At 46.7% G+C, this 14104-nt stretch overlaps 1 protein-coding gene across 1 annotated transcript in view; it reads left to right on the top strand.

Annotated features, from left to right (window-relative positions):
• Positions 1 to 11490, top strand: part of Lsg1 (large 60S subunit nuclear export GTPase 1) — a 28081-nt gene extending 16591 nt beyond the window's left edge. The window contains exons 8-14 of the mRNA XM_021209419.2: positions 1020 to 1403; positions 2919 to 3020; positions 3101 to 3244; positions 4505 to 4628; positions 6956 to 7035; positions 7539 to 7712; positions 11015 to 11490. Of these exons, the coding sequence (XP_021065078.1) occupies positions 1020 to 1403; positions 2919 to 3020; positions 3101 to 3244; positions 4505 to 4628; positions 6956 to 7035; positions 7539 to 7712; positions 11015 to 11194 (1188 nt within the window). The 3' untranslated portion in view covers positions 11195 to 11490. The remainder of the gene's footprint in view (positions 1 to 1019; positions 1404 to 2918; positions 3021 to 3100; positions 3245 to 4504; positions 4629 to 6955; positions 7036 to 7538; positions 7713 to 11014) is intronic.
• Positions 11491 to 14104: the final 2614 nt, after the last annotated feature.

Here is a 14104-nt window from a genome sequence, read left to right as displayed (position 1 = left end):
CAACCCCCTCTCTTGGATGAGCTCATTATTTACTGAGCTCTACACTCCAGCTGAAAGAAATCCCTTCTTCCTTCCTTTTCCCTGTTGGACGGTCACATTATCTGTCTGTGGCTAATTAGTGCTGAGGGCCTAGCAATGGTACAGTGCTTGCCTGCCTCCAGCAATGGCAGGGCACCAAGGCCAGGCAGCTTTAATCTCTAAATTCAGAAACTGTTTCCCTTCGGTGAAGCTAAGCTAGCTCCCAGTCTTTGATCTGAGGGTTTATTCTTTTCATCTTGGTTTTTTCCTGTACGGTGGTGTTCATTTCTTGCCCTCAGCTACCTCATAGACACCATTTTGGGGCTCTCATCTTGGTGTTTATCCATTTCTGTTAGGATTACCATTAACATTGATGGAATCTAATGGAACACAATGCTTATCCCACATGCCTGCTAAGGGATGTACAGAAAGATTCCGATTTCTAGAATGGAAACAGAAACTTAAGGAGTTAAAGTGTTTGCCTTCAAGCATGACGGCTCAAATAAGTGCTGGTCTTGGCCAGCCAAGTGTTTTGGTGCTTGTCTTTAGTCCCAGCACTTGCAAAGCAGAGACAGGCAAATCTCTTGAGTTCAAGGCTAACCTGGTCTACATAGTGAGCTCCTGTCTATTATCATCATCACCAATCTAGAGTGAAATTTTGCAACCTCTGAATGTCACACACAGGGGTCTGTTCTCTTTTTGACTTACTTAAGGCCAAAAAGACTTTGTTTGGTACTTTTTGACATATTTAAAGCAATTATAAAATCAAAACAAGGTTGGGGGTGGTGTACTGCTTGCTTCATATACAGAGCTCTGCAGCAACAGAGCAACAGAAGTGAAGGTCTGACCTCCTAGGGGCATCTACTGATGTCCACCTATGTGCTTGCCTGCCCATATCCTGGTTCCCAGCATAGTATTTCCTGTTCTTCCATTACTAGCCCGCTGTGTGTAAAGTGCAGTTACACAGGTCTGAAGTTCTGTGGTTTCTGTCACTCCATCAGGAGGAAGTAGATAGCGTTGCTGGAGAAACCAACAAAGCAGAGTCTGAAAGCTCCAGTGTGGATGCAAATGAAGTCCCACACAGCAACTTGTTCTCACTTAGTGAGGCGTCCACAAGTGACAGTGGTGACAGCGAGTATGAGGACTGTCAGGAGGATGAGGAGGAAGATTGGCAGACGTGTTCAGAAGAAGACAGCGTCCCTGAGGAGGAGGAGCAGGAGGAGGAGGGCTGTCTTACGGATTCTGAGACTCAGAACAGAAAAAACACAGAAAATCAACAAGTGAACAATGATAGCTACCTGGTGTCAAAACAGGAATTACTGGAACTCTTTAAGAAGCTCCACACTGGGAAGAAGGTGAAAGATGGACAGCTAACTGTTGGACTGGTAAGATGAAGGACACTGAAGCCAGCACATGAGAGAGAGCCTGAGGTCCCCGTCCTTCCACAGCTGCAGGTAGACCCACACAGGCAGGCAGGCTTCGGCACCTCAGGGAAGGCATGGGGTGCGGCAGTGGAGGGGCAGGGTCCAGCTCAAAGGGAACATCTCAGGGTTATACTCTCACCATGCATGTTTATATTAAATGTGTTCTATAGTCTTCCAGTTCAGATCTTTGTCACATCCGTTACTGAGAGATGAGAATGAGACAGGTTTTGATGCTGCCACTTGAGTGCAGTGTTGTGTAGACATCCTAGCATCCTTGCCAGCTTATGCTGTTTCAGCTTATGCCGTTAGTTAGGGAGAGTCCCAGCCTTGGCCAGACAAACTATGGCAGATACTTTTATTGCATAAACATAGCAAAAATGGGAAAGGGTAGCTGCTACCCCAGCTATATGGCCTAATTGTAAAGGGTACAGCACGGCCCACCCTTAGCTGAGGACATGAAGGTGTCAGGGACAGCATATGTAAGAAAGATCTTTCCAGGGAAGAAAACAGGGTAGAGAGATGGGTGGTAGCAGGTTGGGTCTCAGCTCTTCAGTTAAAGTGAGGTGTAGCTCCTAACTGTGTTTAGCTCTCTCTCTCTCCTGTGTCCCACCCACCACCGAAAGCAACAGAAGGCCACTTACAGTGTAGGGTCTAAAGAGATGCCTTGGCAATTGAGAGAGCGCTGGCTACTTTCACAGAGGTGAAAGGTTGCATTTGGCTCCCAGCGCCCATGTGGCAGCTCACAGGGATCTGACCCCCTCTTCTGGCCTCCGTGAGCACTGCCTGCGGGTGCTGCACACACAAGTGAACACACAACACTCTTAGCCATAGTGAGGATAATTTTTTTTTAAATGCTGAAGTCAAATGGCATTTCACTGTAGGCTAAAGGTCTGCCTCCAGGGTTAGATAGGCTTGGTGTGATTCTTAATTCCATACTCAACTAACCTGAACATGGACGTTTCTTAATTTCTCTGAGATTTAAGGCTATAGTCTCTGTTCCAAAAATTACTTTTCATGTGTATTGGAAAGCCTGGTTTCTACCTGTGCCTTTGATTTGTAGAAATAAAGTAGCCTCTCTTGCTTTCTAAAGAAACTCTGGGCACCTAGAGAGTATCTTAAATATTCTGCAGAAATCACCTGCCACATCCTACCGAATCCTGACTAAAAAGTACTGCCAATTGTAGATGCTGGGAAGTTAGGGTTGTTGGTCTGGTGTTGGCTACACCCCCTTGTTGACAATGCAGTGGAAACGTGAGACACCTGGGGAGGCGCTGGGCATGAGGTGAGGTTTACTACTGGGCCAGCAGCAATGTCTGCAGAAGAGCCACACAGCTGCACCACAAGTCAGGTAGGAGACAGTCTAAAAGCCAAGAAATAAAAGACAGACATACAGAGCATCTGTTAAATAATCTTTCAGAGCAGCCAGGCACTTAACCTAGCATCTCGACCACTCAGGTGACTGTGGGTCTCTTCTAGGTGGGCTACCCTAATGTTGGTAAGAGCTCAACCATCAACACCATCATGGGCAACAAGAAAGTATCGGTGTCTGCCACACCAGGCCACACCAAGCATTTCCAGGTATGTTCCCGTTGTTTGTCCCAGCACTCCTCTTCCTTCCGCTTGCCATGTGCCATCATAACCTACTGTGTGACTTTCAGACCCTGTACGTGGAGCCAGGCCTCTGCCTGTGTGACTGCCCGGGTCTGGTGATGCCATCTTTTGTGTCCACCAAAGCAGAGATGATTTGCAATGGGATCCTCCCTATCGACCAGATGAGAGATCACGTTCCACCCGTATCACTAATATCCTTTCTGCTTCAGTCCACTCTGGTTATTGATGTGTGTGAGGGCTCTGGGGATTTTCAGGGCACTGCCTTCAAACAGCATAGGTGTAGGCATTAGGGACAAAGGCGTGGTACTTTGTATCTCCGTTAGGATTATCTCTCAAAGTTAAAAGTTTGTTTATAATAATGTTCCTTAAGGTAATACTATTAAGATCTGTTTTAGCTTTATTGATTTTTATTTTATGTGTGTGTGTTTCCCTGTATCTTTATCTGTACACTACTCGAATGTCTGTTGCTCTTGAAGGTCAGAAGAGAGCATTGGATCCCCTGAACTGGAGTTACAGACAGTTGTGAACCTCTTTGTAGGTGCTGGGAATCGAACCCTGGGCCTGAAAGAGAAGCAAGTGTTATTAACAAGAACCATCTTTCTAGCCCCAGAGATATTTTTTTGAAACTTTTTTTTAATTTTTAATTTATATTTTACACTCTATATTCCATTCCCCAACCCCACCCCGAAATAATATTTTAATGATTGTTTTTATGTACATTTAGAGACTAGGCTTTTACTATGTTGCTCAGGCTAGCACAGAATGCACTGTATTACCCAAACTAGCCTTAAACTCAGCCTCCTCCTCAGCCTTTCTAGTGCTGAAATTACAGGCATAAGGTACCATGTCTGGCTTGGTTTTTGGTTGGTTTGGTTCAGGGTTTTTTTTTTGTTTGGGGAGGGAGTGTTGGGAGGATCTGGGGGGTTAAGGGAGCTGTGCGAAGGTTAAGACAGTTTTTCTATGTAGCCCTAGCTGTCCTGGAACTCCATCTGTAAACTACCTGGCCTCAAACTCACAGAGCTCTCCCTGTCTCTGCCTCTGAGTGCTGGGCCAAGCTGGAGAGATGGCTCAGCAGTTAAGAACACTGACTGCTCTTCCAGAGGTCCTGAGTTCAAAAACCCAGCCTGAGTTCAAAAACCACATGGTGGCTCACAATCATTTGTAATGAGACCTGACACCCTCTTCTGGTGTGTCTGAAGACAGCTATAGTGTACTCATATACATTAAATAAATACTATTTAACATAAATAAATAAAGACATGGGCTACCACCAACCCAGCTGGGTCTGTTATTTTAAAGGATGCATTTAAGGTGATGGTTGGGGTGTGAGCTTGTTTAAATGAGGGAGTAGCTGCATTCTGCTGGAGAGAACGAGTCAGCCGTGAGGTAGTGTGTCTTAGGTGCCATGGCAGCGTACGAGTCAGTTCAAGAGCATTCCTTGACAGGTTTACGTTTGCCAGAATATCCCACGGCGAGTTTTGGAAGCGACGTATGGTATTAACATTATAAAGCCTAGAGAAGATGAAGACCCCTACCGACCTCCGACCTCAGAAGAACTGTTGACGGCTTATGGATGTGAGTTGTCTCTCGTAACCCAGGCAAAATGGTTCATAGAAATTCGGAGAGGGTCACTCAGCATTAAACCCAGGACAAGCATGAGATCCACTCCCAACTGTGTCATTTAATGGCATAAGTGCTGATTTTCATCTGCTTCTTCTTATCAAGTCGGTATTTCCCATCTGTAAGGACAGACGGCCACATGTAGACAGCCGCTCAGACCGCTGTCCACACAAAGCTCTGTGCAGTAAAGCCCCTAGCCGAGTCGCCCTCATAACCTCTGCATTTCTTTTACCATGTATCATTTTAAGTTGTGCATGTGCATGGTTGGATGCATGAGTGCTCCTGCCCGCCATGGGGGCCCTAGGTCTCTGAGCTGGTGTGCCGTGTGGTTGTGAGCGCTGTGTGGGTGCTGGGCGTGTACTTGGATGCCGTGTGTCCTCTGCACCGCAGCACGTGCTCTTTACTACTGAGCCACTTCCCCAGTGCCCACGTCATACTCTTTTTTTTTTTTTTTTTTTTTTTGGTTTTTCAAGACAGGGTTTCTCTGTGTAGTTCTAGCTGTCCTGGAACTCACTTTGTAGACCAGGCTGTCCTCGAACTCAGAAATCCATCTGCCTCTGCCTCCCGAGTGCTGGGATTAAAGGCATGTGCCACCACGCCTGGCTGCCCACGTCATACTCTTTGGTTTTGATTTTTAAGGTGGTCTCACTGTGTAACCCTGAGTAGCCTGGAGTTCACAGAGATTGCCTGCCTGCCTGCCTTTGCCTGCCTTCCCCCTCCCCCCAAGTGCTGGGAGTATGAAACTCAGCTACTTTGTGGGTTTTTTTGTTTTTTGTTTTTTTGTTTATTTTACTATTTGGCCTACATGTGAGTCTATACATTGTGTGTGTGGTGCTGAGGAAGCAGTGGATGCTCTGGGAGGGGTTACCACAGGTGTGGGCTGCCGTGAGGGTGCTGGGGATTGAACTCTGGTCCTCTGGAAGAGCAGCCAGTGCTGTTAAGGGCTGAGGCTTTGAGTCATTTCTCCAGCCCTGCTTTGTATTTCTGCAAATGCTGGTGAAGTGGGAACCTCCTAATCCCCTGCCCTGCACCCCACCCCCAACCCCCAACCCCCATTCGTTGGTCTTTTACATCGATGCTCCTGTTTTTAGTGGTGATGGTTTGGTTTGTTTCTCCTAAGTATTGTTCCTGTCTTAATTTGGAAAGCTTTTGTTGTCATTGTTCTAAGGCTGCTTTGTGTGTAGTCCTCCCCACTCTACCTCACCCTCCGCTCCACCATAAACATTGCCGGAAACACAGCAGTGTTTGCCTTTGGGGCTAAGCTGGGTTTGCTCTTTTACATGTGTGTGTGTGTGTGTGGGGGGGGTTCTTCTTCCCAGAGTGCAACGATATAATAGTTACTTTAACATTTGAGTTTGTTTTGGTTTGTTTTTTAAGATTTTATTTTTAGTCGTGTGTGTGTGTGTGTGTGTGTGTGTGTGTGTGTGTGTGTGTGTGTGTATGGCTATACATGTGTCTCTGTGGGGGTTGTGCACATGAAAGCCGTGCTCTCAGAGGTGGGGTGGGGGGGGGGTCCCTGGAGCTGGAATCACTGACAGCTGTGGGTCATCTGCAAAAGCCGTGCAGGCTCTTACCCACTGAGCATCTCTCCAGAGCAACATTTAGGGTTTTTAATAGATCTCAATTTATTTTGTGTGTGATGGGAATTAGGATTTTACATATTTTCTTCTAAATTGAAAAGGCCAGCATATCTATAGGAGCTGAGTTTGAACCCATTTCTGCCAGAACAGCTATGGTCTCCATTGCTCCTGATTGAGAAGGGGTGCAATCTTCTTGGGTTGTTTGGGAAGCTGAAAACAGATGTAGTTATTAAATTAGGATGTTTGCTGTGTTGCCTTTTGTTTTGTAGAAAATATTCTCCTGCAGTAAATGCCTAAGATGGAATAAATAATTAATACCAAGAAACCAGAAGTGCCTGGCATATGCTGGGCCTTGCGTAGATATTAGATAAGGCTTTGGGCGGTAGTAGCACATGCCTTTAATCATCTGGGCGGCATGGACAAGCAGATCTCGGAGTTCATGGTCAGCCTGGTCTACAGAAAGAGTCCGGGATAGTGGGAGCTACACAGAGAAACCTGGTTTCAAAAAACAAGCAAACAAAGAAGTAGATAAAGCTTTACAGTCTACTCTGCATTAGCAAATGTTGTTGATGATAGGTTTTTATGGAGAAAGGAAATTACTTTTTTGTAGAACTGTGGGAAAGAACCAAACGCATATCACCTCGGTGCGCCCGCCCTGTTGTGCCGACCCCTGAGCGTCCCTCACATACTGTTCCCTCACAGGCATGCGAGGATTCATGACAGCACATGGGCAGCCAGACCAACCTCGATCTGCACGGTACATCCTAAAGGACTATGTCGGAGTGAGTGAACCCGATCCTGATGGAATGACCAAGTTTGCTTTTCCCTGCACTGTGTTCTCAGTAATGCCAACCTGTTAAAAAAGATGTTTTTCCATTGAGATGGGCTGATACCCAAGTGGGGTGTCTTGTTTTTAGTGATGCTAGGGATTGATTTGTGGGCCTTATACCCAGCCTCAGCCCCAGCCCCCCATTTCTGAGCCCTCAGAAATGATCTTGATTTCAGACTCTAACCTAGTATTGCCAGGTTTAGTGTGACCTGACATAAAAGAATACTGAAGAATACTTAGTAGAAATGAAGTACACGTGAAAAGGCAGGCCACAGAGGAGGCAGATTGCCTGTAAGCTCTGGGCCCTGGACAGGCTAGTGTGTGAGAGTTAGGGAAGTTACTGAAGCTCCACTTGCCACAGCTGCTTCAGCCTGTCCCTGTCATACTGCCTTGAAGACCTTTGCCCTCCTGGGGTGACACGGGTACAGGTACACTGTCACTCTGCTCTCTCTGCAGGGTAAACTACTGTATTGCCACCCTCCTCCTGGAAAAGACCCTGTGGCGTTCCAGCACCAACACCAGCAGCTCCTAGAGAGCAAAGTAAAAGGGGAAGAACTGAGATTTCAGCCGGGCAGAAACCAACGAGCCAAACAGATCGAAAATGTAGTCGACAAAACTTTTTTCCATCAGGTAAGATTTTTTAAGAGTTTACATTTGCCAGGCATTGGTGGTGCACACCTTTAATCCCAGCGCTCAGGAGGCAGAGGCAGGTGGATTTCTGAGTTCGAGACCAGCCTGGTCTACAGAGTGAGTTCCAGGACAGCCTAGGCTATACAGAGAAACCCTGTCTCAAAAAGAAAAACAAACAAGAAAAAGAATTCAAAATATTTACTACTTTAAATATCTGGTAGACTGGAGAGGTTGCTCTGTGGTTAAAAACACTTGCTGCTCTTACAGAGGACTTCCCTGCACTCACATCACGGGGCTTATAGTGACCCTGTGACTCCGGGTCTAGGCACAACACATGCTGTGTACCCACACACACACCTATAAAACAAGCTTTTTAAGTTCACACCATAATCTCTCTTATCTGTGTATGATTATTTTGCCTGTATCGTGTGTACCTGTTGAAGTCACATGAGGGTGTCAGGTCTCCTGTCCCGGCAGTTACTGATGGTTGTGAGCCACCATGTGGGTGCTGAGATTGAACCCCAGGTCCTCCGAAAGAGGTGCCCCACTGAGCCATCTCCCCCCCACACACACACACACCTCCCACCCCCACCCCCTACCCTCCACCCCCACCCCCACCCCAGCTCTTTTCCTTCTGAGTCTTGCTTTGTGCCTCAAGCTGACTCTGGTTTCCCCTGGGCTGGAATTATAGACTTGCTGGCTCCAAACAATGTTGAAGTGTAGAGTAGTTTATCTTACAGTCAGCGTTGTGCCACAACCAGTTTTAGGATTTTATGACTCCAAAAAGAAACCACATACCACCTTCCCTCTCCCTCTCCCTCTCCCTCTCCCTCTCCCTCTCCTCTCTCCCCATTACCCTCCCCCTCTCCCCTGCCACCCACTGGCCTGCTTTTTCTCTGTCTGTGGGGTTATCTGCTCTGGAGGCTTCCCTTGAGTGGAGTCATGCCTTTTGTTTAACTGTTCAGAGTCTGCCTGTAGAGCGTCTATCTGTACATCATTGCTTCTTATTGCAAATAAGTCACTGTAAAGAAGGGCCATTGTTCATTTTCCCATTGATAACTAGACATTTGGGTTGGTTTTGGCTAATTTTGTTGCTAGGTGTGCGTGCCTGTGTATATTTGTGTAGCATATGTGTTTACATCTCAGGAGTAAACTTCTGTGGAGCTGGAGTGCCTTGGTCATTTGTAAAGGGTGCAGCCAGGCTGTCCAGAGCTGGCTGACAGCATGCTCACAGCTGTGGTTCATGGTCCATATCCCTGCCACTTCCCGTTTGCTGGTACTGTTTCAACCGGATGAAGCAGTCCCTGGTTCAGCTCTTCAATTCCCAGGCGTTTCATGATAGGAGTGGCTTTTCACAGGCTCACGGGTGCCTGTGCATTTCCTGGACAGACTTAACTGTTACTAGTTGTGAGTGGTGGGGTTTGTTTGTTTTTTTTGGTTTGGTTTGTTCTTTTGGTTTTTTGAGGGGGCTGATGTTCTGTTTTGGGAGTTTTTTGTTTGTTCTTTTGAGGGGGTTGCTGAAACAGGGTTTCTCTGTGTAGTCCTGGCTGTCCTGGAACTTACTCTATATGTAGACCAGGCTGGCCTTGAACTCAGAAATCCACCTGCCTCTACCTCTCAAGCACTGGCATTCAAGGCATGTGCCACCACTGCCCTGCTTGACCACACTGGTCTTGAACTGAGGATGATCTTGAACTCCTTCCTGATCCTCCTGCCTCCACATCCCAGGATTATAGTTGTGCACGCCCACATGCTGAAGACTCTAAGCAGAGTGCAGTGGTGCACACCCATGGTCCACTTGGCGTTCTGCTCTTATATCCACATATACATTACATATACATGTTCTCACTTCCACAGATAATGCGTGCGTGTGCATGTGTTCGATATTAATAACTTGAATCACTTCATCATAGCTGGTAGCATTTTCCAGTGTCACATTTATGTGCAAAAAAGTGCAATCATTTGGTTGTGTTTCAATGTTTCCAATGTTCTTTTGTTTGTTTGTTTTTTTGTTTTGTTTTGGGGTTTTTTTTTGGGGGGGGGGGATTCAAGACAGGGTTTCTCTGTGTAGCCCTGGCTGTCCTGGAACTCACTCTGTAGACCAGGCTGGTCTCGAACTCAGAAATCCGCCTGCCTCTGCCTCCCAAGTTCTGGGATTAAAGGCGTGTGCCACCACCGCCTGGCTCCAATGTTCTTAAATAAGGGCTGGAGAGATGGATTGGTGGCTAAGCGCATGTGCTGCTCTTGCAGAGAACCTTATTTGGTTCCCAGCATCCACAGCTGTCATTCAGAATATTCAGTTTGAATTTTTTAGTTCCTACAGAGATTTCTAAGGGTATTGCATGAAAAAACTGGAAGTTGCATTATATGAGGGAAAAGCCTATTTTCAATAAAAAGGGAGAAAAACTGTCACCTTAATTTAATGTCTGCATCTAAACCTTCACCCCTAAGAGTAGTATTTTACGGTCTATGGTGGCCATGGAATATTACTGTATAATTTGTATTCATACTTTTAAATAAAGGTAATGTTTCCTGAGTGTCAGATGGGCTGAAGTCTTCAGGCTTCACTCTGACATCTGTGGAGCTTCAGGCTCTGTGAGGTTACACTGCAGTGCCGTCCATCGCTCAGGACAGGGATTGGGAATCCAAAACTTGCTTGGGCTACAAAGTAAGGCCCTGACACTCTCCCCGTGAAATAAAGGAAAAAGAAAGAAAAAAAATAGAGCTTTCTAGGAAATAGTTCGTATTCTGAGGATCTTAGTGGTTTTAGATATTGGAAACTACTAAACTGTAGACAAGAAGGGCCAGGAAATACATGAGTTAAGAGAGTACTACGGCTGGGCGTGGTGGCGCACACCTTTAATCCCAGCACTCAGGAGGTAGAGGCAGGAGGATTTCTGAGTTCGAGGCCAGCCTAGTCTACAGAGTGAGTTCCAGGACAGCCAGGGCTACACAGAGAAACCGTGGAGAGAGAGAGAGAGAGAGAGAGAGAGAGAGAGAGAGAGAGAGNTAAAGAACATCCCTCCATGCCCTCTGCATTAGCTCCTGCTTCCTGACCTGCTTGAGTTCCAGTCCTGACTTCCTTTGGTGATGAACAGCAATGTGGAAGTGTAAGCTGAATAAACCCTTTCCTCCTCAACTTGCTTCTTGGTCATGATGTTTGTGCAGGAATAGAAACCTGACTCGTTGGGGGAGAGAGAGAGAGAGAGAGAGAGAGAGAGAGAGAGAGAGAGAAGAGAGAGAGTGAGTGAGTGAGTGAGTGTGTGTACTGGCTTGTTCATGTCTCTGTGCCCTCTCTCCAGGAGAACGTCAGAGCACTGACCAAAGGGGTCCAGGCTGTCATGGGTTACAAGCCCGGGAGTGGCCTGGTGACTGCAGCTGCTGTGAGCGCTGAAAATGTACCTGGCAAGCCCTGGAAAAAACACGGTAACAGAAACAAAAAAGAGAAAAGCCGTAGGCTCTACAAGCACCTGGATGTGTGAGCCTGGCTGGACAGAGACGGCAGCAGCGGCACTGTGCAGGACAAGAGCTCAAGCCACTGCCACCTCTGCTTTCCTGATGGCTGCACTGTGGACTGGACCCTGCTCTCCTGGAGAACACAGTTGCACCCAGAAGTATTGACATCAAGACAGCTTTTTGGAAGCACCTGCTGTGGCCATGGTAGTCATGTGGTGCCCCAGAAATCGTCCTGCAGAAGGATGGTGGACATGTGTATAAGCATACAAATGCACATTGACTTTGAGGTTTTGGAAAGTTATTAAAATTAATTTTCCACTAATTGATATTTTTATTGTCTTAAATAGGTAAACTGCCATTCATACATTTAATGTTGACCCTTTAGGGAGGGCCTGGAGATGGCTCAGCAGTTAGGAGCACTGGTTGCCCTTCCAGAGGACCCCGGTGTGGTTCCTAGCACCTACACGGCAGCTCATCATGGATAACTCCAATGTTAGGGCATCTAGTGACTTCTGGCTTTGATGGGTACTAAACACACAAATGGTACGCAGACATTCATGCAGGCAAAACACTCATACACATAAACAGCACACATTGACTCAGGGTTTCAGTCTCCCTGGGCTTTCCTCCACTCCCCAGGGGTGACCCTGAGAGGTGGTTTGAACAAGAATGGCCTGCATTGAGCTTATGGATTTGCACACTTGGTTCTACCTCCGCCCCCTTTTAAACAAAGTTCTAAAAATGAAAAGAAATACTAAAAATAAAATATGACTAGGACTTGAATTAATTTCCAGACACATATCCAACGTATCCCTGATATGGCAGAGGGCTAGCAGGGGTGGTTTGGTAAGAGCTGGGCTGGACTGGTGAGGCCAATGAGTAAAAGGTATTGTCACACAGACCTGCCGACCTTAGTTTGATCTCTGGAATCTACCAAGGTGGGAGGACCTCTGACCAGTACCTTCAAGCACACCTTAATTACAGAATGGTACGCTCCGGAAAGCATCGCCCATCACCTGACATCACCCCATGGGGGAAACACTTGCTCAAAGCTCACCCACTTGAACAAACCCATAGAAACAAAGGCTGCTAGGCTTTATTTCAGACATGAATTTTTGATGGTATAGATGTTTGGTGGTAAAGTTCTACAGAAAAATATGCATTTCTGCAAACAGTTTTGTAAGCTAGAATTCCTTAAAGCCTCTGTCTCAACCATGAAGTCAGTTAAGGCTGTCCTTCTACTGGGCATATTAACCCCGATAATGTTTGAATCAGCCACAGCTGAGCCTGTAAGACACCTCTGTTGATAGCTTAACCATTTGATGGTCACAAGATGACAGGATCGACTCAGCGTGTTGCTAAGCAGCGCGTGTGACTTACTTCAGCATAGCGGCACCAACCTGTGAAAAGCTTAGGTGGCTGAGGCAGGAGCGCTGAGTTTAAGGCCAGCCTGAGCTGGCAGCCAGGGCTGACATAGCAAGACTCTTGTCTCAGAAAAAGAAAATCCCACACCCAGGAAAAATGTTATTTTATGGGAAAAAAAAAATTGGACTTTTTGAGACAAGTTGTCTTAGTTACTGTGCAGAGACGCCATGCCCAAGGTGACTTAGAGAAGAAATTATTGGGCTTACAGTTTGGGAGGGAGCATGGCCCTGAAACAGTCAGCTGAGGGTTCACATTGAGACAACCACTAGGCAGAGAGCACTAACTGGGAATGGAGTGGACTTTAGAAACCTCAAAGTCCCACCCCACCCCCATGACACACCTCCAACAAGGCCACGCCTAACTAATTCCTCCCAAAGTTTACCAGCTGTGGGGCGGAGGTGGCACCAAGTGTGCAAATCCGTAAGCCCTAGGCTGGCCATTCTCGTTCAAACCACCTCTCAGGGTCACCTCTAGGGAGCGGAGGAGGAATCCCAGGATGGCTGAAATCCTGCATGAATGCGTGCTGTTTATCTGGGCACAGCCAAATCAAGCACCTCAAAGCCTTTGCCCGACCCCTGGGAAGATGGCAGAGGCTTCCTTTCTGGTCCTGTGTAGTTGTTGATAGCGCTGCAGAAAATGTCCACAGTAGCTTTTTCCCTTTGGACGGTTTACAGTCCGAAGACTGCTTCCTTACAGAGACCGTTCCTACTGACTAGCTGAACCTGTTTTCTCCATCCAGCTGTATATCGTAAACCTGCCTCCTCACTCAGCTGTGTATTATTCCCCTGCCTCTCTGTTCAACTCCATACAACAGACAGAATGTGTTGTGGTTTCTCCATCAGAGAGCTCCATCCACCCAGCTCCCAGTTTTTCTGTATGTCCATGTTATCTGTCCTTCGTTCCCTCACTTGAGGTAGTGAACCTCAAGTCAAGGGGCCAGGACATACTTCACACACAGGCAATCCTCACCTCAGTCTCCCAAGAGCTGGGTTTACAGATGGGAGTCACCACACCCAGCAAGAAACTACGTTTAGCAAATATTTATCGATCAGCCACTTGTAGCAGAGAAGCAGTCGGTAAAGAAACCAAAGTTGGAAGGCCCTGTAAACAGGAGTGAGCACTGGAAGCTAACTGTAGCCAGATCACTTGGGACCTTGAGGTCCTGAAGAGATTCTAGGTGTAAAAACATTAGATAACTGTTACACAGGTGAGCCATAAAAATGTGGCCCCCAGGGCTGGCCAATTGGAGTTAAGAGCAGCCCAGATGAAATATAGTAATAACTCAAGGGTTATCTATAAGAAAGTAGCTTCTTTCTAATCCCAGCACTCGGGAGGCAGAGGCAGGTGGTTTTCTGAGTTCGAGGCCAGCCTGGTCTACAAAGTGAGTTCCAGGACAGCCAGAACTACACAGAGAAACCCTGTCTCAAAAAACCAAAACAAAACAAAAAACAAAAAACAAAAAAAAAAAAAAAAAAAAAGAAAGAAAGAAAGAAAGTAGATTCTAATAACAG

This window comes from Mus pahari, chromosome 12 (genome assembly GCF_900095145.1).
Source record: "Mus pahari chromosome 12, PAHARI_EIJ_v1.1, whole genome shotgun sequence".
Lineage (NCBI taxonomy): Eukaryota > Metazoa > Chordata > Mammalia > Rodentia > Muridae > Mus > Mus pahari.
This window is presented reverse-complemented; position numbering and strand designations above follow the sequence as displayed.